This window comes from Ambystoma mexicanum, chromosome 8 (assembly GCF_040938575.1).
Source record: "Ambystoma mexicanum isolate Mex_15411 chromosome 8, UKY_AmexF1_1, whole genome shotgun sequence".
In the NCBI taxonomy this organism is placed as follows: domain Eukaryota; kingdom Metazoa; phylum Chordata; class Amphibia; order Caudata; family Ambystomatidae; genus Ambystoma; species Ambystoma mexicanum.
Window position 1 is genome coordinate 1609854432 of NC_090929.1, and position 26966 is coordinate 1609881397.

Genomic DNA, 26966 nt, shown 5'->3' on the forward strand with positions numbered 1-26966 from the left:
ACAGAGAAGGTATTTCTCATCTTGAATCTCATTACTTTTACGCCATTCTTTCACAACATGCTTTCTAAAAGCTGGAGTCGTACCAACCTTTTATCTGCGAACAGAATAACATCTAAGGGCGTGGGTGAAACAGACTCCTTCTCACTTTTAATCCAGCCTGCACAGTTAATTTGATCAGCCTTTTTACATTTGAAAACTTGAAACTATGCTTGATCAGCAGTCTTTTTCAACATATGCAGGCAGAATATCCCAACTGTATTCAAGGTGGACCCCAAAATGGTATTTTGAAATGGTCCCCAAATCGTCTGACATGCATTTGTGTTTTGTTCAAAAGCGCCACAGATTGAAGTAAACTATTTTAGCTACAGAAAAATCTTGGTCTTCAGAAAGGAGTGTACTTTTTACCCTGTTGTATTGTTTTCTGATTTGTTGGTGCTCATTGGTTATTTTTTTCTAACTTTTGTATCTACTATAAGTATATTTTGTACCAGGGTCGCCTTATGACACTTGTGGATCACCTGCATTCAGCACCGATGTGGCTGCCTAGATACTATGCAATGGGGCAAACGGGCTCTCAAAATGGTTTTCTCTTTGGTACAAATGAAGCAGGCTGCTTTAATTACTAGGTTTGCTGAGTTACATGAGAAGTTGTAGTAAACACATAGGGCCTGATTTACAAACACTTTTTACAATGGCGCAATCCATTGAAAAAGATGTGTAAATCAGGCCCACACAGTGAACACATTTCTTTTCATGTTATGCAGAACACGAAGGGAATTTAAATGACTGCACTTTGTTCTAGTTCGCATTGTACTGCTAATAAGGCCAAGAGGTACATTTTTCAAAAACATGCTTCATATTATGTTGCTCACAAAAAGCAATGTCTGTTCTGAATGCAGATCTTCACCCGCAGGATTTAAGCTGGTATGATATGAATGTTCCCTGTGTTGATTTCTCCCTGATAGTCGAGCGAGTGCTTCAATAGCCAGATGATGTGTTTTTCAGGATCTGGTCCTGGTGCATGTGTGTACGGAAACACCGAGCAAAGGCATCATTGTATCTGCTGGTTTCTGACACACACCACACCCTGTCCCCTCATCCAACCACAAGCACTGCTAATTGATGTCATTCCCAGCCTAAATGAAGGCCTATGATAATGAGATGCAGGCCCAAACATGCATGTACAAATGGGTAGAGGGATTTGCTCTTGATATGTGCATATTTGACTCCTTTTTAACTGCTGGCTTGCACTCAGCCCATTGGTCCGAGAACACTGCTCACCTCAAGTGGCACATTTAATTCACAACAGTCTATCAGTTGTACTCAGCAATTACTGGATGTTCTTTTGTGTTGGTTGATTGTTATAAGTGAAGTTGTAAAGCTACTATTCGGCAATGCATGCAATATGTTTATACTTCACGTAATGGGCGGAGTTTGATCCACAAGATTGAACCCAGAGCTCAGCCTCCTAGCTTTGACATTGTATTGACATGCCTTTAGCAATTGGGACCCGCAAAGGAAAGTGTCTGCCTTCCTTTTGTTGGCACCACAGGTGCCCTAAAGGGACACTGCTGAGCAAGGGGACATGTAGTTGGGTGGCCTCCTCCTGCCCCCCATGCTACAGACTCTCCAGGGTGGCGGATGCTGCACGGGCAAGAGAGTGCAGATTGAGCAAGTGAGTGGTTAAGTCCTGTCCTTGTGCCATCTGATAGAGGTCAGAGATGAACGGGGACCCAGTAGGGCAACATTTTGAAGTGTCAGCATCCACACTTTTATAAAAGTACTCCCATGATGCCCACTGCAAGTAAACTGGAGTGTAGGTGGGAGGAGTTAGGTTCAGATAACTGCTCCTTCCACTGATGAGGACTTCCAACTGATCAAAGAGACTTAAACAGGGAGATAACATTGAGGGGTGTTGGCCACCCCTTCTTCCCCCAGAGGCTCTAGTAGTGTCCCTTCTATATTGGGTGAAGGCTGGGTAGGGCTGCTTTGAGGTCCCTCACACCATTATTGCAGGTGGAGATACTGGTTGATGATCGAAAAATAAGTGATTGTGGGAGTCTGGCAGTAGGTTACAAAGCACTGTAGACCACAGCAAGTGATCGGGGAAATCCGAGCACCAGCTGGGGACAAGGCAGGAGTGCTCGCTTGGGGCAACTTTTGACAACGCAGTGCAGGAAGTAGGTTCCCACCAGGGCGGATGGCAGATCAAGAGCAGGCAGGTTTCGAGACATGTCTGCAGTGTGGCAAGGTAACAAACTCTTAAAAGCAATCCTTGAGCAGCTAAGCAGCAGCACTACCTCTTCAAATAAAATGCAAATATCAGGAGGTTGTCAATGTCGTGAAGGTTGTGAACCCCCAGTCACAGTAAAACTTCACCAGCAGCTTCCCACACATGAGAAGCGCTAGGCCCAACCTGATCACCAATGAAAAAGGCAGAAGATTTAGGAGGAATGCCACTCTAACACGATTCGCATTTTGAGAAGGTGAGAGTAGGTTGAGATTGGCAAGATGGAGGATCGTCATGAAGAGATGCAGTCGCTGATTTCTGCCAGACCCCATTTGTCGTCCTACTTTGGCTGTACAGGGTACACCAGTCCATTGCACCTTGGGCAAAATCTGTCGTGCCCCCTTATACTATCATGACAGTATTATTATTACAAGGCCAGTGCTAAACTAGTGTAAGATTCGGGATAGGAGGCTGAGGCTTTATCTTGATTTCCGCCAGGTGGAGCAGCGTACCAGATGATCCTTGGATGTCATGAAGTCACGGGGAGGTGGGCTGAGATGAGAAGCAGGGAGTGTTCAACCCAAGGTGGCAGAATACAGGTACACGTTAGGGGCAGGCAACCTCTGCCCTGGTGGCAAGGATTGCATTATCCTCTTGCGAGCTTGCCTCTACTGTGCAAAGGAAGGCATGATTGGAAAGATTTTGCCTGGCTATAAACATTTACATGGTGGAGCGGAGTTGCCAGTTAACGTCAGGTTCTTATTTTCATGTGAGAGATTCTGATGGAGATAAGCAGCATATGTATCTGGGGCAGGAAAAATGTAGACGGATGATTCGTCTATCACTGTGTTACGCAACCCACAGGTATTCTGGTTGGAGGTGCATGGTTGGTTGTCGCAAAAATCTAAAAGCCAAAGGCTCGGTGGAAAGGAATTCATCAGTAAGCAAGAATCGCTTCCCTGTGCCGAAACAAGGGAATGTGGTTTAAATCTTTATATATAAAGCTGAATGTATGTATGTATGTTTGGCCGGCTACACAAATCCACACCCTTGAACCCACTGCTATCAAATTTAGCATGGATTCCTCGGTTGTCTGGGGTTAGATTGCAGTCTGTTTGGATGCAAACAATTCACTCCATAGACACCCTCATTTACTGATGCTCACCCCGATTCACTGCAGTGGGTACTAGAAGGATGCAAAATTTGGAAAAGTGTTGGAAGCAAAAGGTTTGGTGTGTTGGTTATTCCTTTGACATTTATTACTACTGTATACAGTTCTAAAGTGTTTATTGAAGCATTTTCAAAGGGAGTTAAAAAAATGTTTTTTTGTTTATCACGCCACTGTAAATATGGGAAATGGCAAGGTTACAGTTTACTTAAGTTCATTCACGAGAATAGAGCACACGCAATCAATCTTTCGAATGGATTGTGTCCTCCCACGTATTCCGCATCTTTGATATACGATATCCAGCTTCAGCTGCTTTGGAATTTATTTTTCGGCAGAGGGCACTCTGCATCGATGCAGTCAGCTCGATGTCCCTTGAGGGCCTCCGTCTTGAGGATGATGTCATTGAAGGTATATATAGCATTTGCAGCGACGGTTGGCTTCAGATCCGTTTTTCCAGGGTAGGCTTACGCTTCGAGCAACTACAGCGCGCTTACTTGGTTCTAATCATGAAAATCTCTTCTTCCTCGACACCTACTACCCCGAAGACCGGGGTCAAGAAGTGTCGAGACTGCGACTCTAAAATTTCGATAACTGACCCACATCGAGTATGTCTGTGTTCTCTCGGTGTGGAGCACAAGACCTCAGCCTGCTGCAAATGCCAGTGTATGACTGGGAAGGATCTGAAGGAGCAAAAGGGGAAATTGGCGGTAGGTATAAACCCCAGAAAATCCCCATCGACTACCCTGTCGAAAAAACCTTCTTCGGATGAGCCGAGAGATGACTCTCCTCGAAGGAAGAAGTTTAAAAGATCAAGGAGTGGCTCCCACCAATCCTCATCATTGAGGAAATCGATAAAGGGACACCACTTTGTCGTCAGACTCGTCCCCTGAGAGTGTATCTTGTCCCACAAAGGCCTCCACACCGGCCGAATGGGAAGCATTTAGGTCAGAAATGTTGATAATATTTGAGGCAAAAACCCTTAGCAAGCTGTGCTCCTACCGCACCTTCCAAAGAAGCCGGTAAGGAAAGGGTTCGAGCCAAATACTGCACACACGGGAAGAAGGCCAGATCCTCATTGAGAGCCGTCGAGGCCTCGACACAATGAGAAATCATCTAAGGATCCTTCGAGCCGTAGGTCGAACCATAAGTTGAAATCGAGGGTGTTGACACCATCGACGCTGGTTGTACCCTCGGCGCCTGCTGCGCCATAGATGCCGGCTGTGCCATCGACGCCTTCTAAACCTATGGCACCTTCGACGTCATTGAAGCCTCCAAAGTCAACTTCAATAAAAATATCAACAACTCCTCGGGGGTCGAGGTGTACATTTCTGCAACCGGTAATGCCCATACCGGATAAGACATATATTCCTTTGCCAAGGAAAGAATTCTTCAAGTCACTAACCTCAATTTATGAAGAATATGAGCCATCAGATGGGCTTCAATATAGTACACCTAATGTACCTGAGAGTTTTATCTCAGAAGAATCTAGATAAAAAGATCTCTATGACAACCTGCAAACAGCCAGTGGGGTGGGCACTTCACCAGAGCTTGAATTTGGTAGGCCTGATGCTGGTGAGCGTGCAGATGCTTCATATAGACAGTTGCTGTCTAAAGCTTTACACTACTTGGGGCGGAGGGGGCCCACACTCACCTTTGAGCCGGATGATCTGACGGACATCCTTGATAAGGATCCGCAAATGGATCACATTTTACCATTTCACATTGCTCTCCAAAAAAGGGTGGCGGCAAATTGGGAAACACCAGAGGCTAATCCGTCAGTAAACAAAATCCTGTCTAGAAAGTACTGCCCATCTAGTAGTGACCGTGACTACCTATCAAAACACCCCACTCCAGAAAGTCTGGTGGTGAAGGCAGCTACAGCAACTTCAAAACAAGCTGCTTATCCTACCATCCCTATAGATAGGGAAGACAAGGGAGTAGATGCATGGGCAAGGAAAGTATTTTCTGTGGGGAGTATGACTCTTAAATCAGCCAACTCCACATGTGCCTTAGCAAAATTCTCATTCACTCTATGGGACTGTATTTCCATGGCGGCGGAGCACATCCCAGAGGGGAGCAGCAGATTCTTGGCTATTGTTAGAGATGGCAAAGAAGCCATGTGTGAGTCTCTTCAGTTGGGTCTGGATTCTGCTGACAGCATCAGCAGAGCCATGGCAACCAGCACCGTAATACGGAGGTTTGCGTGGTTGAGGAAGTCGGGATTTGCGCCAGATCTAAGGCCAGACTCCTTAACATGCCCTTTGACGGGTCTACCCTTTTTGTCAACAAGACTGACAAAAGCCTTGAGAAGCTGCAGACCTCGAAGGCTGCAGCCAAATCCTTAGGTGCCACTATTAGGCAGCCTAACCCCCTTTATCCCCAGTGGACAGCCTTGGAGGTGTAGATCTTTTCACTACCACTCCTCAGTTGGAAGAGCAAGAGGTATGGCTGGTCAAAGAGGCCGAAGAAGATTCCCTTGTGGTGGACCAGGGAGAGGTGCTGAGCCCGCTCAAGCAGGGGCATCCTTACCAACAGCCCCTGCAACAGCCGCCTCAAAACCTCTTTGAGGTCTTGAGTCACGAATCACCAGTGGGAGGCAGGCTGTCTCAGCATCTAAAAGAATGGTGAGACATTACTTTGCATGCTTGGGCATTGGAAACAATAGCCCAAGTTTACTGCCTTACCTTCATTCAAAGACCTCAGAACCATCGACCGGAGAGCCACTCTTTGAGAGTTCCAGATCCGCTCCTTGTGCAGGAAATTTTGACCCTGCTAGAGAAAGGGGCTATAGAACCAGTGCCTGTAGTGGAGAGGCACAAGGGATGGTACTCTCCATATTTCCTTATACCCAAGAAGGACGGAGGACTGAGACCCATCTTGAACTTGAGATACAGGATTGGATTGTCATTGGACCTTCAGGATGCTTATTTTCATGTGCCAATCCATCTCAAGCACAGAAAGTACCTGAGGTTCGTCATTGGCGGTTCTCATTATCAGTTTCGAGTTCTGCCATTCGGGCTGACCTACGCCCTAAGGGTTGTCACCAAACTGATGGCAGCGGTGGCAGCGAGTCTCAGGAGAGGAGGGATTCACGTCTAACCCTACCTGGGTGATTGGCTGATCAGGGCGCATTCTCCCGATCAAGTCTTGGATCATCACAACGTCACCTGCCACTTTCTTCAGACTGGGCTTCTCCCTCAATTACAAAAAGTCCCATATGACACCTTCTCAAAAGCTCCAGTGCATAGGGGCTGTACTGGATTCATCCTTGGGAAAGAGCTCCCCAACCCTTTTGAGGGCTCAAGACATTCTGCAGATGATCTCCAAGTTTGAGTGCCCAGTGTCAACCAACCTTTGATTTTTTGAGGTTGCTTGGCCTCATGGCATCCTGCATTTTTCTGGTGCCAGAGGCTTGTCTGAGAATGAGATCCCTTCAATGGGCTCTCAAAATACAATGATCTCACTTCTCGGGCAACATGTCGGACCTACTTCAGGTTCCTAGCAGGGTCACACAGGATCTCCTGTGGTGGGCAGGCAAGGACAACATTCTGAAGGGAGAACCTTTTTGGCAACCATGGCCGGAGATAACAGTGACCAACGCCTCACTCACGGGGTGGGGAGCCCACACCAAGGATCTGACAATCGGCAGTCGTTGGTCTCCATCAGAGTCCAAACTCCACATCAATCTTTTGGAGCTGAGGGCAATCAGACTAGCGCTGAAGGCCTTTCCGCCCTTTGTATGGGGAAAGAATGTCCTGATAATTACGGACAACACAGTGGCCATGTACTACCTCAACAAGTGAGGAGGTGTAGGGTCACTACCACTGTACAGAGACGCAACGCAGCTCTGGTACTGGGCAATTCAAGAAGGAATCTCCCCATCGGCAGTTCACCTAGCCGGAGGGGAGAACACAGCAGCGGACACTCTGAGCAGGCAGAGCACAGTCTCCCACAAGTGGGGACTAGTTCAGGAAGTCCTTCAAAAGATCTTCACTCTTTGGAGAACACCGCAAGTGGATATGTTCGCGACCAATGTCAACCGGAAGGGCAAACTATACTGCTCCAGGGATTTTCCTCCAAGAGGAGCTCTAGTAGATGCGTTCGTGGTGGACTGGGAATTTTCACTCTTGTATGCGTTTTCTCCAGTCCCAGTAATTCCTAACGTGATCAGGAGGTTTAGAAAGTTCGGGAAACACATGATCCTAATTGACCCAGATTGGGCAAGGAGCACATGGTGCTCAGATCTTCTGGACATGTCCATCTGCTCTCCAATACATCTTCCACTAAGAGAGGACCTTCTCTTGCGAGAGGAGGGTCAGGTTCTCCATCCAGAGTTCAAGACACTGAGCCTTTACGCATAGTTTCTGAGAGGCCGAGATACAAGGATTGGGACCTCCTGTATGACGTAATGGATATTTTTGTTTCGGCCAGAAGGCCAGCAACAAAGTCCTTGTACCGCTGCCATTGGAACAAATTCTGCAACTGGTGCAAGGACAAGAATGCAGACCATTTACTATGCAAGACACCAGAAGTGTTATCTGTTCTACTATACCAAGTCAATCTGGGGCTCCAGGTTAGAACAATTAAGCGCTATTTGGCGGCGCTATCCATATTTAAGCGCTCATCAGAGGAATATTCATATTTCTAGATCTCACTGGTGACACAATTTCTAAAGTGACTCACCAACGTGTTCCCCTGTCTCCTTTCCAGGTTCCAGTTTGGCACCTTAATCTGGTATTAAAATTTCTCATGTGTGCACCTGTTGAACCTCTACATTCATGTCTGTTACAGTTGCTAACATTTAAAACTATCCTCTTGGTGGCATTAACTTCAGCCCGTAGAGTGAGTGAATTGCAGGCACTTTCATCCGAGCCACCCATTACTATTTTCCACAAGGATAAGGCTGTCCTGAGGGTTAAGCCTTCGTTTGTATCTAAAATTTCAGAATTCCATGTAGGACAAAACATTGTATTGCCCACTTTCTATCCTCCACCTCATCCTGGCAAGGAGGAGAGGTTACATAGATTGGATCCACCTAACCTTCTATATCTTTAGATTATCCAAACTTTGTATAGATTATCAGCTTTTTATAGGCTATGCAGGTCACAAACTGAGTCAGGCTGTGACTAAACAGACCTTATCCAGATGGATCATTTCAGCAATTTCAGAATGTTACAGGCTGGCGGGCAAGGATCCTCCACACGCTTTAAGGGCCCATTCCACCAGGGGCATGGCTAACTCTACAGCTCTGCAAAGGGGTGTCCCGATCAAAAACATTTGTGAGGCAGCTACGTGGTCTTCTATACACACGTTCACAAAGCATTAATGCCTTGAATCTTCCCTCGTTCAGGATGGAAGCTTTGAAAAAGTTTTCCTCCATTCGGTTTATGGAAACCATTAATAACTAAATTCCTACTCCCCCCACCAAAACAAAATCTGCTTTGGGAGTCTATCAAAGATGAGGAATACGTGTGAGGACACAATCCATTCGAAGAATAAGTTACTTTCCCCTGGTAACGTTCTTTCCACTGGATGTTCTTCCCAAGTATTCCCCATCGCCCTCCCAGGCTACCCCACAGTAGAATTTCCCATGCTAGTACAGCTTTCACTCCTTCAAAGTTTAATACGGTCATATGTGCCTTAAGCAAGACCTGCCGACAAGAAGACAAGAGCAACAGCCTCCAGGGAACATGAGACACCACTCGATCAGGAAACAGGCAACGCCGGGTAACCCAGTTAGTACACAATATTAGTATGATCACTCAATTTATCGCTCCCTCATAAAAGGCAGGGCTTCTGATCTTAGTAGTTATATTATAATTGCAGAACTGGTTGGAGCTTTACATCAACTTAATTTATAGTTCCTGGGTTGCTAAGCACTCTTACTTGCAATGCATTTGGTATTTTACACACGCCCAGGGAAATCTAACCTTCAGGAAGCAGTACTTTCTGGAGGAATCAAAACCATGTAAACACGACGGACAAATAATTAGTTTAGAGAAAGCACAGCTATTCTTCAAGCGCTTTTTACCTTTTGCCTCCCAAAGAGAAGAGAGGTAATGAATCAATTAAAAGGTCCATGAATTATGTTTGTTCCAGCTCAAATGCAGCACCGCAGTAAATGACAGGGAAAATGCACCATGTGATGCAATTCTCCCTGACTGTATTAACATGGCAGACTGCATGAGTACCAGCCACAACTGCTGGGTGTTGCAAATGACCAACAAGATATAACTCGCCCTGTCCTGCCTCTAATTTACCTTTACTATTTACAGATATTTAGAAGCAGCCGGCTAGTACAGATTGCAACATTAATGTGTAGCAATCCGGAGTGTATCAGCATTTTATCACACGCCAGAAAGAATTGACGCAGCCGACTAAATTGCTCCCTTGAGCCATAAAGGTTACGTACATGTAAGGAAGATACACTAATGAGAAGCAGGATTTGTCCCAAGAGAGGTCTGCCTTATGAAAAGAATACACAAAGATGACATTTATCGACCGACAAATCCTTCCGATTGTTTTTCAGTTTAAGGTGAAAATAGACAATTCCTCTGCAAAGTTAGGCTGAAATTAATGAGAGGGTGAATCCAGATGATACAGGTCTACGACCTCAAACAATTTTCACCCCGTCAGAGGGTCAAATACCCAATGAGATCATTACTTTTGAAAAATGTGTCTGAAAAGTTTTCATATCCCTCCAACAGCATAACAACACAAGAATACATCATAACTTGAGAAATGAAGAAAGACTAGTCCTAAAAAAGCAAAGTGAAAATAGGGATTTGGTATCAGACCAGTGGACAAAGTTTAACTGTATTCGGCCTTCAGTATAATTGGATATCAAAAATGAGTTTTATTTCCTCAATACCACTACAAAAAAATATTCATATTTTTTACGCGTTGCCAAGAATCCATGAAAATAATTCAAAACCACCAGGGCGACCCACCGTGTCAGGATATGGTTCAGTACTCAAACTATTGTGTATATTTGTTGATACCATTCTCAAATCCTTGAGCTAACAAAATACGTACTACTTACAAGATACTAATACAGTTGTAAATAATTTTGAAGTCCTAGATCAAGATGACACTAGAGACCTTCTGGTCACTATGGATATACAGGGATATCCAACGACCCTGTCCTTAAGGAGCCAGAGCCAACACAATGGTGGCTATAACATCTATGAAGTACTGTGGAACCATGTATTTTTGTTGTTACTAAGCATGATATGGTAATAGTGAAGTGATTCAATTGCGCTGGATCCGTGCACCTGCACGTATATTTGGGGTTACTAAATGGTATACATGGAATTTTGCCTAGAGTGACATAAGAAAGGGGTTTCTGATTTTTACGAGAAGGGGGAATTGTTGAGTGACAAAAAGTAATTAAGAACTTGGCTATTATATGATCTTCAGTAGGAAGGGTAGAATACTGCTTTTCATCCGCTGGAGTCATCGCCTTCCCTCGACAGCCATCTCCTCCTATGTGATCATCCCTCATATAACCACCCCCATGGTCAGGATCAGGTAGTGGCTGCTGTCCCCTGGGCACATTAGAGGAGGTCACCGCCGGGAAGACAGTGATGAGTCCATCGGATTCATCAAAGGGCCGGCCCCCTCTTTTTGGAGCAAGGATCATTAAGCACATTAATGAGAGGACTGTTCCACACGTACCCGCCAAAATAAAATCTGCCGCTGCAATAGTGCTTAAATACGGTTTTATCTGCATTTATGAAAATGCCCTTTGAGCCCATGGGCACTACTCAAATCAGCTACGTCTCATGCAGGATGGGTTTTCTACTGGCAGTGACTTTGTTCCAGAGAACATCGGAAATACAGGTGATTTCCATAAAGGAATCATACCTTCGTTTCAAGCCCAACAACGTGATTTTAAGGACTAATCCGACCTTTATTCCAAAAATCCTTAAATAATTCCACTTACAGACAGATATAGTGCTGCCGGCATTTTTCCCAAACCCGACCACACCAGCGGAAAGGGCTCTGCACTCTCTGGACCTCTGCAGAGCTTTGAAATTTTATCTGGAAAGAGCAAAGACTTTTAGATGCACTTCCCTTTTGTCTGTGGTGTTTGGCCCGCCAAATAAGGGGTATCCCATTTCTAAGCAAAGCATAGCACCATGGATGACTTCCTCTATTGCCAAATGTCATGAAAAAGCAAATAGACCACTGCAGGGACCCACCCAGGCTCGCTCCACAAGATCGTTGGGCCCGTCAGCAGCATTGTGGGCAGGTATCCTGCTACACAACATCTATAAGGCGGCCACCTGACCAGTTCCACACACCTTTTGTGAAGCACTAATGCATGGGGGGCTACAAGAATCAGAAGAAAGAGTCGGGAGAGCAGTGTTGCAACGCCTTTTTCAATAAGGTACGCCTTTCTCCCCTTGCTCCACTGAACCCTTCTGCATGTTGTTGTTTTACGGCTATTTATTCTATTCAAAGCATGTGAATCCATGAAAGATCAAATGCTGGAGAAGGAGTATGGTGCTTACCTGTAATTCCTGTTCTCCAGCATTGGTACCTTTCATGGATTCTACGTGCGCCCACCATCTACCCCCTAAGGGAGTAAGGCTAGAAGATAGGTAGCTACTCCTGGGTTAGAATCTGAAGATGGACTCCTGTGTGGGGCTAGATATTCAACGTCCCATTCGCTGGGGCTGAATGCACCCCAAAGGACAGTGACAGACTACAAAAGAGAGCTACATTTTTAAGAAATATGTAATGTAATACTGGGGTTACTGAGGAATCTCAGCCTGACGACGGGGAATATTCAAAGCATGTGAATTCAAGAAAGATACCAATGCTGGAGAACAGGAGTTACAGGTAAGCAACATATTCCATATCAGACATTCCTTATCTGGACCAGGGTCTTTAAACGTATTTAGGGCTCTCTTAATAATAATCCGTGGATCACAGCTAGACAGGTTATGAGGGTGGTTCTATTGTGCTGAGGTTGCTTGTGGAATTGGCAGTGCATTGGAGAAGAGGAGTAAAGGCCATGGCGTTGGTATAGTAACTGCCGGTCAGTCTGTGGCCATTCCCAGGCGGCATTGTAGAGAGGGTCACTATGCCATGTACAGGACATGACGACAGTTGTAGAGCAATGTGGTAAAAAATACAGGCATTCACTGAAACAACTTTATGGAGTAAATTACTATTAACCTTCTGTTACTTTGTACAAGGATGAATATCCACCTCCTCCTTCTAACATCCTGATGACAGGACCTTCCCTAGAAGGTATGCCTGCTTTCGATGGTGGAACTGGTGTTGAATCGTAGAAAGTTGTGCTTGATTTTGGTGTCTGTCTGGAAGGACATATTGCAGACTTAAGACTGAAGTGCACAGGAGGCCCAATCCTACGCTTGCTAGCAAACAGACAGCAGTCAAAGCCAGTACCGTGACGGTCATGCAGTCCCTGTGTTTGTCGGTCCAGGACAAAATGGTGGCGCAGGCTAACAAAATTCACGACACTCCCAACGAACCCCAAGGGCAGGACTTCACCCGCTAGATGGTATCGTCTTCCATGATCACGCCACAGTGGACGTGGTGCGCAACCTACCCGGTGCCCTCATTGTTAGTACGCTACACTGAGGTGAATTACTCATGGGGCAGACACTGCACAGGAAGAGCGCAGCCCATCACGCCGTCTGTGCCTACGCAGGAGTGCGCATCTGGGGCAACCCAGCATGCGAGGAGTGATTCTTTGAGAAATTTCTCACCTTGATGAAGACTCCCCAATTGGGAATTATTAAGGAGATACCTCCTCCTACGCATGCACAGCCCCTGGCTCCAGGGCAGCCGCCGCCAACTGTGGTTTCGATGGCTTCCTCGGTTACATCAACACCGTCTACCGCGCAGCCTGTCCCCGCCGCCCGCGGCTCCTCAGGCCATGGTGGCAGCAGCGATGCTGGCCACGGATCCTGCAGACACCCAGGGGGCCATGGATCAGGGGGACGTGGATGAAGAGGAAGATCCGGGCACCTCGTCTTCAGCAAGGGCCTTCCACGATAGGCTAGCGGGATTGGCTGCGTACCTGGGCATCCCTCAACCAGAGAGGGAACAGCCAGAAGCGGGGGTCTTAGCTGAAATCCTAACCATCAAAGAAGCCACCAGATTGGGCATTCCGCTCCATAAAGACTTGGAAGCCCTGGCAAAAAAGGTCTTGTCCAAACACCACTTGACGCAGCCCATCAACAAGCGGCTGGACGGTAAATATAGGTAGGCGGAATGGGATACTTTACTCCTAATGGTTCCCCTCGGCCTCAATTATCAGTGATAGAGGCTGCTTCCATGTATGCCAAACCACAAGAATTCACATCGTCCTCCTCTATCACGGCCCTGCTGGGCAAGGAGGAAAAGGTTCTGGAGGCATATGGTAAAGGTTCACTCCAATGCTGGCCTCCACTTGCGGCACGCTAACGCAGATGCTATGCTGGCCGCAGCAAATCGGAGGCTATGGAGGGAAATTGCAGAGTTCCTGCCAGACCTGCCAGTACACAGGCAATGAGTTGAAAGCTGGATTGGCCGAAGCCAGGCTAGTGGCACAGGACCTTATGGAATCTTCCCTGACTCATATCGACATGGTTGGCAGGGCTATTTGCGCAGCCATGGATATGAGACGGATGGCGTGGCTTAAAGCTACCATGTATAACCCCCGACGTCCAAGACTGCATCCTGTATCTCCCTTGTGATGAGGGGGATTTGTTTCATTCAACCACGGATGAAGAACTGGACAAGAAAAAGAACAGTTCACAAACGGCCAAGTCTTTAGCCATACTGGCAAAGCCTATATCAAAGCCGTTCCAGCAGGGGCAAGCCAGATCCGACAGGGGAAGAAGGTTTGGCGGATTCAGGGGCTACCAGGACCGGAGAGCCTGACAGGTCCCCCAGCCAACACAGGCACAAGCAACAAAGGACCTCCCACAAAGGCATCTTCCAATGTCCCTCCCAGGCACCTGCCTCAGAGGAAAAAAAAGCAACAATGCTGTCATCAAGGTCCACAATTCTCTGTTGGGGGGCACGTTTGCTCTCCACATTCAGTCCAGGGATCCTTTCAATGGTCTCCCATGGCTTCCGCCTCCCTCTCTCTCCAAACCCCCCAGTTCTCGCCACCACTCCCTCAGATTAGGACACCAGCTCTCCTTGTAGAGATTTGCACACTTGTATTAAGTGGGTCAGTAGAAGTCCCCCTCTCGCAGAGAGGCTTCGGATATTATTCCAGGATTTTTGCAATACAGAAGAAGAATCAGGCAGGGCTGCAAGTGGTTCTCGATCTATCCTTCTTAAAGCTCTCTCTACCCCAACAAAGGTTCAAGATGGTTATGCCAGTGCTTATAGCGGAGTCTCTGTGTGGGGGAGAATGGACATGCTCCCTGGACCTGAAGGGTGCATATCTATATGCTCTAGTATGGCAATCCTACCTACGGTTCCGAGTAATGGGCTCCCTTTTCCAGTACAAGGTCCTTCTATTCGGGCTCAATGCAGCCACTCGGTTATTCACTAGGCTAATGAATGAGGTAGCGGCGCTGCTTAGATCGGAAGGCCACTTCATCTACCTATACCTCGATGATTGGTTGGTCAGAGCGGAATCCCCGGGGGAGGTTCGGAATACGGCCTCCAGAGTGATGGACATCCTTTATGAACAGGGCTTCTCTATCAACCACAGAAAGTCTCATCTCCAGTCTACTCAAGCCTTGGTCTTCCTGCGTCTTACATAGGATACCAGGGAGCAGAGAATATTCCCCATGATGGAGAGGTTGGGGGCTCTGAAATCGGCTACGGGACATTTTCTCAGCAGGTCAGAAACTCTGACCTGGTGGTACTAACATCTGTTGAGAATTATGGCAGCATGCCTGCTGGCTGTTCCGCATACAAGTCTCAAAATGAGGTTGGTTCAGTTACACCCCGCAGCCTCATGGAACCACAAGACCGGTTCCTAGGCAGCTTCAGTCACCATCCCAGCGGTACTCCACCAGCATTTGGTTTGGTGGAGGTAAGAGACAGCCCACTCCTACTTGTACCATCACGATGGACTCCTCCATGGACAGATGGGGAGCCACGCTGGCTGACTACAGACATGTACACTGTGGACAAAGCAGGACCGGACGAGTCACATCAACTTGCTCGAGCTGACGGCCATACAGCTGGCTCTCAGGGCTTTTTACCGATGATAAAGGACAGCTTGGCTTGCATTCAGACGGACAGCTCTACTTGCATGCACTACAGTAACAAACAAGGGGGCACCAGATCGTCTTCCCCTGTGCATGCTCACTATCAAGATCTGAGAATGGGCGCTATCCCACAACATTTGGATTTCGGCAATCCACCTTCTGAGTCCAACCTAGAGGCGGACAGACTCAACAGGTTCAGTGTCGACTACTACGAGTGGCAGTTGGACCAACAAGTCCTGCTGGAGATCTTCAGGATGTGGGGTCAGCCCCACATAGACTGACCTATTCGCCACAAGCAGAACCAGTGATGCCAACAATTTGCCTCCTGGATGGGCAGTTGCAGAGGTTTATTGGGGGATGCCTACACCTTCAATAGAACAGGATGTGGGCTTACTCATTCCCCCAAGACCCCACTGATCCACAAGGTCATCTGCAAAGTCAGAGAAGCTCGACACTTGTCTAATTCTAATAGTGCTGCTGCGGCTGGCAAGACCATGGTTTCGGACCTCATATGGCTCTCGGCACCTGCCCCGGTGCCTCTTCCAGTTGGGGGAAAACCGCTCCTCTCCCAGCAAGGGGGGTGGGTTGGCAGTGTTTCACCCCTCCCAGGAGAAATTAGCTCTAGCAGCCTGGTTCCTGAGCAGGTAACCTTAGAGCACCTTCATCTGTGTCAAGACAGTCTGAGAATAATACAGAGGGCAAGAAGTGACTCCACCATGAGCCAATACAGAGGTAAATGGACCAGGTTCTGCTTCTGGGCCAAGGAAATGGGGGTAGACCCATTGGCGTGCACACTTGATCAGGTGCTGTCATTCTCAGCGTTTCTGGCAGAGTCAGGGGTTCAGGTGGACACATGCTGTACATTCCTGGCGGCTATAGGTGCTTACAGAAATTTGGGCACCAGTTTGTTCTCCACGTCCAACCCTGTGGTCAAGAGGCATTTTACAGGGCTCACGAGGTTGTACACCCCCATCAGACATCCACACCCGGTCTGGGACCTCTGTGTGGTGCTAGGCACCATGGGGCATAAACCATTCAAGCCCATGGCGTCTGTTGACATCAGACTGGTCACGATCAAGACCGCGTTTGTGGTGGGCCTCACTTCAGCGTTTAGGATCAGCGAAATTCAGGCCCGAGTGAACCTCGGAACCCTATACCAAGTTTCATCGCAACAAGGTAGTGTCTTTGTTTCAACTCAACAAGAAAATAGTCTTGCCAACTTTCTTTGCCAACCGAAAGGACGAGGCAGAAAAGGTATTACACTGTCTGGACGTCTGGAGAACCCTGAAGTTCTACTTGGACAGGACAAAAGGCTTCCGCAAGTCTGATGAATTGTTCATCACCTTCGGTGGGTCGAAGCCAGGTTGTCAGACATCTAAGGCCTCGATAGATAAGGTGGATGGTTGCGGCCATTCAGGAAGCCTACAAGGGACAGCATAGGGAGATTCCAGCAAATCCTGACGCTCATGCATTCAGGGCCAAGTAAACGGCGGTTGCCTTCCAGAGTCAGGTGCCATGGCAAACAATCAGCAGGGCGGCTACCTGGGCTACCCCCTCAGCATTCTGCAAGCATTATTGTATCTATGGCAGTGCATACTCCTACACGGTCTCTGGGCTAGCAGTCCTGAGGAACCTGTTTTCTTAAGGTCATCAATGTTTCACCTCCCTGGGGCTTCAATCATTGGTAATCGCCCATGCAGTATGGAGATAAGGAGACTGCATTTAGGAGTAATTATAAGTTATTCATGGTAGTGACTAACGTACTCCTAGTCCATAGTCCCCTTTCCTCCATATGTCCCACCATCCTGCCCCCTTAATAAAGTAACGTTGTTAGGGAGTTTAATCCAGCCGACGCATCAAAGGGGACTGAGGTGTGTCGCCGGAGGGCAAAGTTAGCGGTGTTATCTTGCTTCCAAGACAAACCCGTCGCCTCTGAGCTATCCTCCCGTCCGCAAAGTAAAGTCGATGACTGTCTCCACTGTGAAGAGTGACCACATTTGGACTGAGGCCAAGAGGAACAAGAAGGTGATAATAATAACTAGTCTTTTGCATGTCTCCTGCTACTGGTAGCTTTCCTTTTCCTGCACTGTAACCTTACTCAATATGACTCATTACGTTGACATTGGCAAATTGTAAGGGTGAGGTGATGAGACCGCCCTGGCTGGATCCAACCCTCTGAGTTGTAGGTAGGCACAGTTTACAACTGTTAGTGCTTAACTGAATGAATTATTTTACCAGCGGGAAAATTCAATTAGAAAATATTCCCAAATGAGCGTTCGAGCTCACCAAATTGCTCTGAAATCTATAGCGAGGAAGTAGTAGACAAATGCTCATGCTTAACATGAATGCTAATTGATTGTGGACACGTTATTTCTGAAGTACAGTACCACACCCTGACCTTTCCAGGATCTCACAGTATGAACAAATAGTAAGCATTTGTCACCGAACAAAACTGGCATCGCTATGCAACGGAGCAAGGCAGGGCATGAAGTGGCGCGCCATTGTGCCGCCAGCCAGCAAGGTCTGTCTAAATAGACGTGAATGTAAAAAATGAAAAGCTCTCATGATCAAAACAATCTAGATCAGGCACACAATGTGGATTGAGGTATTGGCGTAAGAGTGATTCATGGTTGCACTGCTGGTTAGGCACACACACACACAGCACATCCGATAAACAGAGAATGTGAGTGCCTGCCCAGGTACAGACCTACTGTATGTACCTGAAATGTGGAAACGACGAGGAGGGTGTGTTCAGTATAGGGCGAGAGGGGGCAGAGCTTCTTGGTTCTGCGACATGCAGTTTTGTCCCTGAGAATGGCCACACCCTGTTGCTTCTGCTTTCCCGTTGAGTGTGAGCAGGCTGCCCCTTGCTCAGTGCAGTGCTGTAGGCTTTGCACTGCTGCTTGGTTCTGGGACATGCAGTTTTGCCCTGAGAATGGCCACACCCTGTTGCTTCTGCTTTCCCGTTGAGTGTGAGCAGGCTGCCCCTTGCTCAGTGCAGTGCTGTAGGCTTTGCACTGCTGCTTGGTTCTGGGACATGCAGTTTTGCCCTGAGAATGGCCACACCCTGTTGCTTCTGCTTTCCCGTTGAGTGTGAGCAGGCTGCCCCTTGCTCAGTGCAGTGCTGTAGGCTTTGCACTGCTGCTTGGTTCTGGGACATGCAGTTTTGCCCTGAGAATGGCCACACCCTGTTGCTTCTGCTTTCCCGTTGAGTGTGAGCAGGCTGCCCATTGCTCAGTGCTACAGGACAAGGAGGGAGCTTTTGCAATCTCATGTTTTCATGTCAATTCAAACATGTAAAGTTCGTGCAACTCTTTGGATGCATTCCCCAAAGTGGGGATCTTGGGAGTGAATTGGGATCCTGGTTGGAGCCTGACCTCACAAATAAGATCACCTGTTTGTCTTCTGTGATTCCATGGGCGACGTCATGAGTGCATGGTGGGAGCGAGTTATGGTTTTGTTGCTAGCAATAACTGCCACATATCAATAGGTGTAAGGTTTTGCATTTTAACCATAACATACCTTCAACTAAACTTTTTAAAATGTATTTTACATTTTTATAAATGGAAGTTATTCATAACTTTATTTAACAAGGTCTTTTTGTGCGTTTTCTTTTAAAATCATTATTTAAAAAAATGCCGATGTCCAGCGGGCATAGCAGAGTGTTGCCGCACTGCACCTTTTTCAGTAATTATATGCATGCAATGTCCAAGGGGTTGCCAGATGTGCAAAACTCGCCCTGTATGTCTGAATGCATAAGGGTTTCAATAGTGCAATCTCAGCTGGAGAGCAACGTAGCGCTGCATAACAAAAGGATAGAGTCCTAGGATACCCTATGGATCCAGGTGAAAGGCTGGAATAATAGGAGTGCAGTTAGGATAGAGCGGGATGTGGAGGGAGGGGCGCAGAAGGGGCAATATGCCCCCTGTGTCAGGAGTACTGCAAACGTGCCCTTTAGTGTAAGTCATGATACAACAGGATTGTATGTTTATGCTGGTCAAATCAACATGAATGTTGATAATTGTTCCTTAAATTTAGACAAAAGTTAAGTCTATAACATATATAATGGGAAAGGAAGTTGTTCTTCTGAATTAAGTTGCTTATGCTGTTACAAGTAACTTGGAAGCTGCAATAAAAGTCATGTGGTACCTTGTTCAGAGGTGCACAGCGCGTGTGGGTGTTGCCGTGTGTATGCAGCGTGTGAGAAGATTGCAGATATTTATAACAGCATCAACAAACTTAATTCAGAAATACATTGAAGACTAATTCTGTTTCGCTGTAAACATAACTGCCCTGATGAAGCTCGCTAAGGTGAAACATGTGTTCCCAAGTATCATAACTTTGCAATGGACTTCCATTTTTCAAAATTTAAGGAAACACGATGAGCATTCATTTTACTTGTATAAACATATTACTGAATACACTTGAATAATACAATCCTTTAATGTCATGACTTAACTGAAGGGTAAATTACACAATGGTCATCACACAGGTGACTAATTGCATTTTGATGTAACAGGGGCACTTGTCTACACAATCCGCAGTTGAATGCACCATCATATCAACGTATCTTTTGGAGAGTGTCGCAGAATTGTATTTTAAGTTCCAAGACAACTATTGTTTCTCCAGCATTGGATCTTTCATGGATTCACATGCTTAGAATATTCCCCGTCGTCAGACTGGGAACCCTCGGTACACATATATATAGTCATTTCCTATAGGAAAAAACTTCCGACACTTGTGTGTCCTATCCACGTCTACGTCCTCTCCGGGGCCGTCCACGCAAGCCCAGTTGGACGTAATGGTATAAAAGGCCCCGCCCCCGCGGGTCCCATCAGATTTCAACCGTCTCCAAAGATAGTGGGATCTCCTCGCGTAGTCTCTACTTCTAGATTTTGTCGAATTGTCGAACTCCTGTGAGTTTGTTCATTTTTTTCGGAATGTCGGGAAAACCTCTATTTCGCCCGTGCGCCACGTGCGGATTGAAGAAGGTTTACGAGGGGGACGGCCATTTAGACTGTGTTTATTGCCTCCACCCTCACCACTCGGCAGACCAGTGCGATATATGTAAGGGTTTTTCCCAGAAAACCCTGAAGGATCGAAATCGTCGGCTGGTATCCTGGTTAAATGACGGTGCGGGAGCGTATCCTCAGTCAGAGGTGGGCTCTGTGCGCAGCGTGGCATCAGGAGCCCCTCGACGATCAACTTCGTCGGAACCTCCGGTTAAGAAGTCACGACCTGCGGAAAAGGACGTTCCACGGAGTCACTCCTCTAAAGACTCTTCTAAAGACTCTGCAAGAAAGACATCTTCGTCAACTTCGTCGAAGAAAGGAAAGGAGAGGTCTAAATCCTCCTCGGGCGATCAACACAGATCAGCCACGAGTAGAGAGGCGGAAAAACGCAGGGAAAGCGCTGTGAAGGCGGGGCCGCCTAAACCACTTGCAGGCCCAACGTCGACGACGACGAACCAGTCGGTGTCCTCACTGCCTCTGACGCAGTCGATTTCACCCGTCGTCAACCCTGCGACGACCTCGGCGACAATGTCCTCGTCGACGGAAGTTCTGGCCTGGAGACCTGAAGTATTCGATATGGGGTTACCTGACACATTGCTACAGGAACAGGCAGTGTCAATTACCTCGAAAGAAGACGACGGCTTCAGAATTGTGAGCCCGGAGGACCTCTGTCTGCGAGCCAGGCTTCCATCAGGAGCAACCTGCTCTCAGGTGCTTACCCAACCGCTAAGCTCTCAGGCGACCCTGTCCATGGAGGTACTGTCCTCCTTACACTCGCTGCTGAAATCACTAGACGAAAGGCTTCCACCTGTACTGTCGACACCCCCCGTTGACGAGCCCGGCCCTTCACACCGCCCGACCAAATCAATCGGGGTTCCAACAACCACAGTAGTCCAGGAGGAAGGTGAGCTTTCGGACTCCCTATCTGACCACGGGTCAGCGTCGGATATATCCCTCTCACCATCTAGGGATCCATCCTGGGTGTCGGATGTGGAAATGGAAACACCAAGGAGTCCCACTCACCCATCACCACCGGATGATATAGGTGCCTTTCATTCTATGATGGAAAAAGCGTGCAAGGAGTTTGGCCTGGTCCAACAGGAGGAGAAAAAGGACTGTTTTCTTTTTGACCATATGGGCAAGAGTAGACGCTCAATATTCTCAATACCCATTTTAGACCATGTCTGGAAAGACGGTGTTCAAACAATGCGTCACCCTTTTTCTGAACCGGCTGTCAAAGGTTGCATTGAAAAGAAATTTAAAGTGCCAGACTCTACCCCGAAGTGTCTTTCGGCTCAGCCTACACCGCACTCGGTGGTGTCGTCGGCGGCGACGAGAAAAGCAAAGGCCCAACATAAATGCTCTACCCCTCCAGATAACGAGGCGAGGCGCCAAGACGTGTTTGGTAAGAAGGTTCTTTCTGTGGGGGCCTCAACGGTGAAAGCAGCTAATTCCCTGGCGATTGTGGCCAGATATGACTGGGATATGTGGCACAGGTTGGCACCTATCCTGGACCACCTCCCGGAAGAACATAGAAGAACGGCGATGTCCCTGGTTCGAGATGGCGAAGGAGCATCGAATCATGCTATTAACATAGCGGTGGACCTGGCAGATTCGGGTTTTAAACAAATAAATAACGGAGTTGTTCTGAGGCGCCAGGCTTGGCTTAAGTGCACCAACTTCAGACCCGAAGTTCAGTATAAAGTTTTAGACATGCCCTTCGAGGGTGATCTTCTTTTCGGAGAAAAGGTGGACGAGGCCTTGAAAGGCATGAAGGAGGACTCCGATACAGCTCGCTCGTTGGGTTCTCTCCAGGGTGGTAAGCCCTTTCGTTCTTTTCGTCCCTTTAGAGGGGCATCTGGAAACTCAAGGTTCTCAGCACCCAGGGATAGATCTTTTGGTAGATCAGCGTATCCTTCCCAAGGATATAGACGCGCCTCTCAGACCTCAAACCGGCGCAGAAACTTCCAGTCTTCCAAGAGACGATCAACTTATTCGTCGTCGACGAGCAAACAGAAAGACCAGCAATGACGGGAAGCGTACCGTTTTGGGAGGAAGAGTGTCAAGCTGCATCGAGGAATGGGAGACCATCACAACAGATCAGTGAGTTTTGGACACTGTGAGGTACGGACATTCCCTAATATTCAAATGCAAACCTCCGAAATGTCCACAAATACACCTATCCCAGCCACATCTAAACATCTTGCGGCAGGAAGTAACACTCATGTTACAGAAAGGCGCCATCGAATTAGTCCCTGCATCGCAGAAAGGCCTATGGGTATACTCACGATGTTTTGTGGTAAAGAAGCCAAACGGAAAATGGCACCCTATTCTCGACCTGCGAGACCTCAACAAGACCCTACAGAGTCAAAAATTCAAAATGCTTACACTGCAGGAGGTGATCAGATCCGTCCAAAGGGACGAATTTTTGGCGTCACTAGATCTACAGGACGCGTACTTCCACATTCCGGTGTGTCTAAAGCACAGGAGGTTTCTGAGGTTCATGGTAGGTCAGACACGCTACCAATTTGCAGTGCTCCCATTCGGTCTAAAGTCCTCCCCAAGAACGTTTACAAAATGTTTGGCACCGGTGGCAGCCTGGCTGCGAAAGGGAGGGCATCATGTATACCCGTACCTCGACGACTGGCTGGTGAGGGGATCCTCCCCAGCGTCGACCAACGACAGCGTCCAAGCCACCCTACAACTTCTGCAACGACTGGGGTTCGCAGTGAACTTCGAAAAGTCTTTTCTAAAGCCCTCAAGGAGCTTGAAATTCTTAGGAGCTCAATTCGAAACCCACTCGGGAATAGTAAAACCGTCCCTAGACAGAATATTGAAGATCGAACAACTGACGAGTCAACTTCGCCTACAGAGCACAATTTCCGTGAGAAAATATGTGGCAATCCTGGGTTCCATGGCTTCGTGCATCCACCTAGTAGCAAACTGCCGATTGTTCATGAGGCCTCTACAGGAGTTCCTGTCGGACAGATGGAAGCAGGCCACGGGCCGGTGGTCAGACAGGATAACCGTCGACGACGAGAGGGTCATCAGATCCCTCCAATGGCGGAAAATCTTTCACTACCTGGACAGAGGGGTTCCTCTACAAGAGCCGGAATTTCAGAACACCATCATCACGGACGCCTCCCTGACGGGCTGGGGAGCACACATGAACAATCATCAAACCCAAGGCAGATGGTCGTCGACCGAATCGCACCTACACATCAACGTGCTGGAACTGAAGGCAGTGAGATGGGCCTTGAAATCATTCCTTCCACATATCGAAGGATCAAAAGTAAGAGTGCTGACAGACAACACAACAGCCATGTCCTACTTGGTAAAGCAAGGCGGCACCAGATCCAGGACACTCTCGGCGGAAGCTCAAAAGATCTGGCACTGGGCGTTGAAACACAGCATATCCTTAGTGGCTTACCATCTCCCGGGGGTGAAGAATGTGCAAGCGGATTCCCTGAGCAGGACAATGGCTCAAATACACGAGTGGGAGCTGGACACCGATCAGCTACAAATGATCTTCGAAAGGTGGGGACCCCCTCAATCGACCTCTTCGCAACGAAAGAGAACAGGAAATGCGAACAGTTTGCAAGCAGATGGCCTCAAAAAGGATCCCTGGGGGAAGCGTTCTCGTTTCCTTGGACGGACAAATTCCTGTACGCTTTCCCTCCGTTCCCCCTTATACGGAGGACAATCCAGGGGATTCGCAGGTACAAATGCCGGGTCATTCTAGTGACACCGTATTGGCCGAGACAACCATGGTTTTCCGACCTCCTACACTTGTCGTTGGAACAGCCTATAACTCTCCAGAAGGTACCGAACCTGCTGTCCAGGGACAAGGGAACGGTGTGGCACCACAATCCGGACGGCCTCAAACTAACAGCATGGCTCCTGACTTTTCAGAGTTTGGCAGCTTGAAAGTCTCTTCGGAATGCCGGAGAATTCTGCAGGCGGCTAGGGCCCCTTCAACTAACAAATCATACATATGCAAATGGCGAAGGTTCTGTACATGGTGTCAAACACAGCACGAAATTCAGCCTTTGGAAGTAACCCCTGAACAAATTCTTCCGTATCTTCTTCACCTAGCTGAGAGTGGTCTGTCATCGTCGTCCATCAAAGTGCACTTGGCGGCCATTTCAAGGTTTACGAGGAGGAGAGAGTCTTCACCATTATTCAGTGATAGACAGGTGAAACATTTCATGAGGGGTCTCTTTAGAACTTTCCCCCCTACAAAACGGTTCCCACCGTCGTGGAGCTTAAATGTGGTGTTGGCTGCCTTAATGAAGCCTCCATTTGAGCCAATGTCCTCTTCATCCATGCAATTCCTATCTTGGAAACTGGCTTTCTTAATTGCTATTACATCGGCTAGAAGAATGTCGGAATTACAGGCATTGGTCATAGATCCTCCATATATGAGATTCTTTAAGGACAAAGTAATTCTATCAACTAACCCTACTTTCATCCCGAAAGTACCGACAGTCTATCACAAGCACTCGACCCTGGTCCTTCCTACTTTCTTTGCGTCCCCGTCGCCGACGGCGGAAAAAGCCCTTCATACTCTGGACGTCAAAAGGGCGTTAAAATTTTACCTGCAAAGGACGCAAGATATCAGAACTACCAGACAGTTGTTCATTGCCTACGGTCCGTCGACGAGAGGAAGGCCAATCTCCAAGCAAGGCCTGGCTCGTTGGGTCTCTTCGGCGATTGCTTTTAGTCACTCCAAGGCCGGGAGACCCCTACAAGGACACCCTAGAGCCCATTCCACGAGATCGACAGCCTCCTCCGTGGCTCTATGGGCAGGAATTCCTCTGACAGACATCTGCCAGGCGGCGGCATGGTCAGTTCCACACACGTTTACACGCCATTACTGCCTGGAAAGCCAGCATGCGGATGAGGTACAGATGGGAAGGGCAGTGCTGCGCCATCTGTTTCAATGAGGTAAGCCAAATACGGTGAAGCTGTTGTCTCTTACCTTGCCTATGTTTGTTCCCTTGATCTTAAGTATGTATTATGAATATGTTTACATCTAAAAATATGTTGCTGCTTCCACACATATACATATTTGGACTGAGAGTGTTTTTTTTTCTTGTAAAAGTGAGTTACATTGCATTCTCTCCTCCGTCTTCTATGATACTGCTATACAATCTATTCTAAGCATGTGAATCCATGAAAGATCCAATGCTGGAGAAGGGAGTAGTTTCTTACCTGTAACTCCATTCCTCCAGCATTGGTATCTTTCATGGATTCACATGCGCCCGCCAGCCTCCCCGGATTGCAATGTGCAATATATGTGCATAAGCAGGTTCCCCTTTCTACTTTGGAGGGGCCGAAATTTGACGGGACCCGCGGGGGCGGGGCCTTTTATACCATTACGTCCAACGGGGCTTGCGTGGACGGCCCCGGAGAGGACGTAGACGTGGATAGGACACACAAGTGTCGGAAGTTTTTTCCTATAGGAAATGACTATATATATGTGTACCGAGGGTTCCCAGTCTGACGACGGGGAATATTCTAAGCATGTGAATCCATGAAAGATACCAATGCTGGAGAAATGGAGTTACAGGTAAGAAACTACTCCCATTCATGTTGTCTTACTGAAGTGTCTTTACTGTGGCCATTAGTAGCAGTCATGGGATTATTCTGTCTCTTCACTGGACAGGCTCAAGTTTCTCAATGTCAGGTGTGCCCCCCAGTAGGCATCCAGGAAATGTTCCCAAGCTGGGGAGCATCCATCTTTATGATGTGCTTTGTTGGGGTTGTTTTACAGGAACAAAGGACGATGAGAAGATTTGTTATAATACACCAATAGGTGCCCCTTTCTACAGACTCGACTTGCTAACAAATGTGTACATTTCTTCCAGCTGCCCGTAATGAAGCCGGAAGCCTTTGATGTCGTTGACCATCCAATGCCGCCCAGACTCCAGAAAACCAGAGGACCACAGCTGCCTAAATCCACCCACAGCATTCTACTGAGCCCCTTGACTGTATCCCCGGGCCAGACCCTAAACTTCTCCTTAGAGCTGCTCCTTCCAGCCGGATCCGAGTTGACTGAAGGAGCTCCGAGCTTCTGGTTACTCACAGCAGAAGGTAAGTGCTTTGGCTGTTGGGACCTTCACCTAGTAAATCACCCAAGCTGCCATATTAGAAGCTTAATTGTTCCCGTACGGATGGATTTTTCTACTAAGGAACACATAGTGACTATAACAGTAGTAGCTCAAAGAGTGCTGGTGGTCCATTGGAATCCAGGCTATGCATGTGAAGGGCCCATTCGGCTATCAGCTATACAGTTTGGTAGGAAGATCAGTGGGAAATACTGCGCTCGTTCTTCTGAATAGGCCGTGAAGAACACCAAG

General features: G+C 47.6%; 1 protein-coding gene across 1 annotated transcript in view; it reads left to right on the top strand.

The window, feature by feature from the left end:
* NHLRC2 (NHL repeat containing 2) overlaps positions 1 to 26966 on the top strand; it is a 1194979-nt gene that overhangs the window by 1129410 nt on the left and 38603 nt on the right. The window contains exon 10 of the mRNA XM_069611865.1: positions 26475 to 26700. Within this exon, the coding sequence (XP_069467966.1) occupies positions 26475 to 26700 (226 nt within the window). The remainder of the gene's footprint in view (positions 1 to 26474; positions 26701 to 26966) is intronic.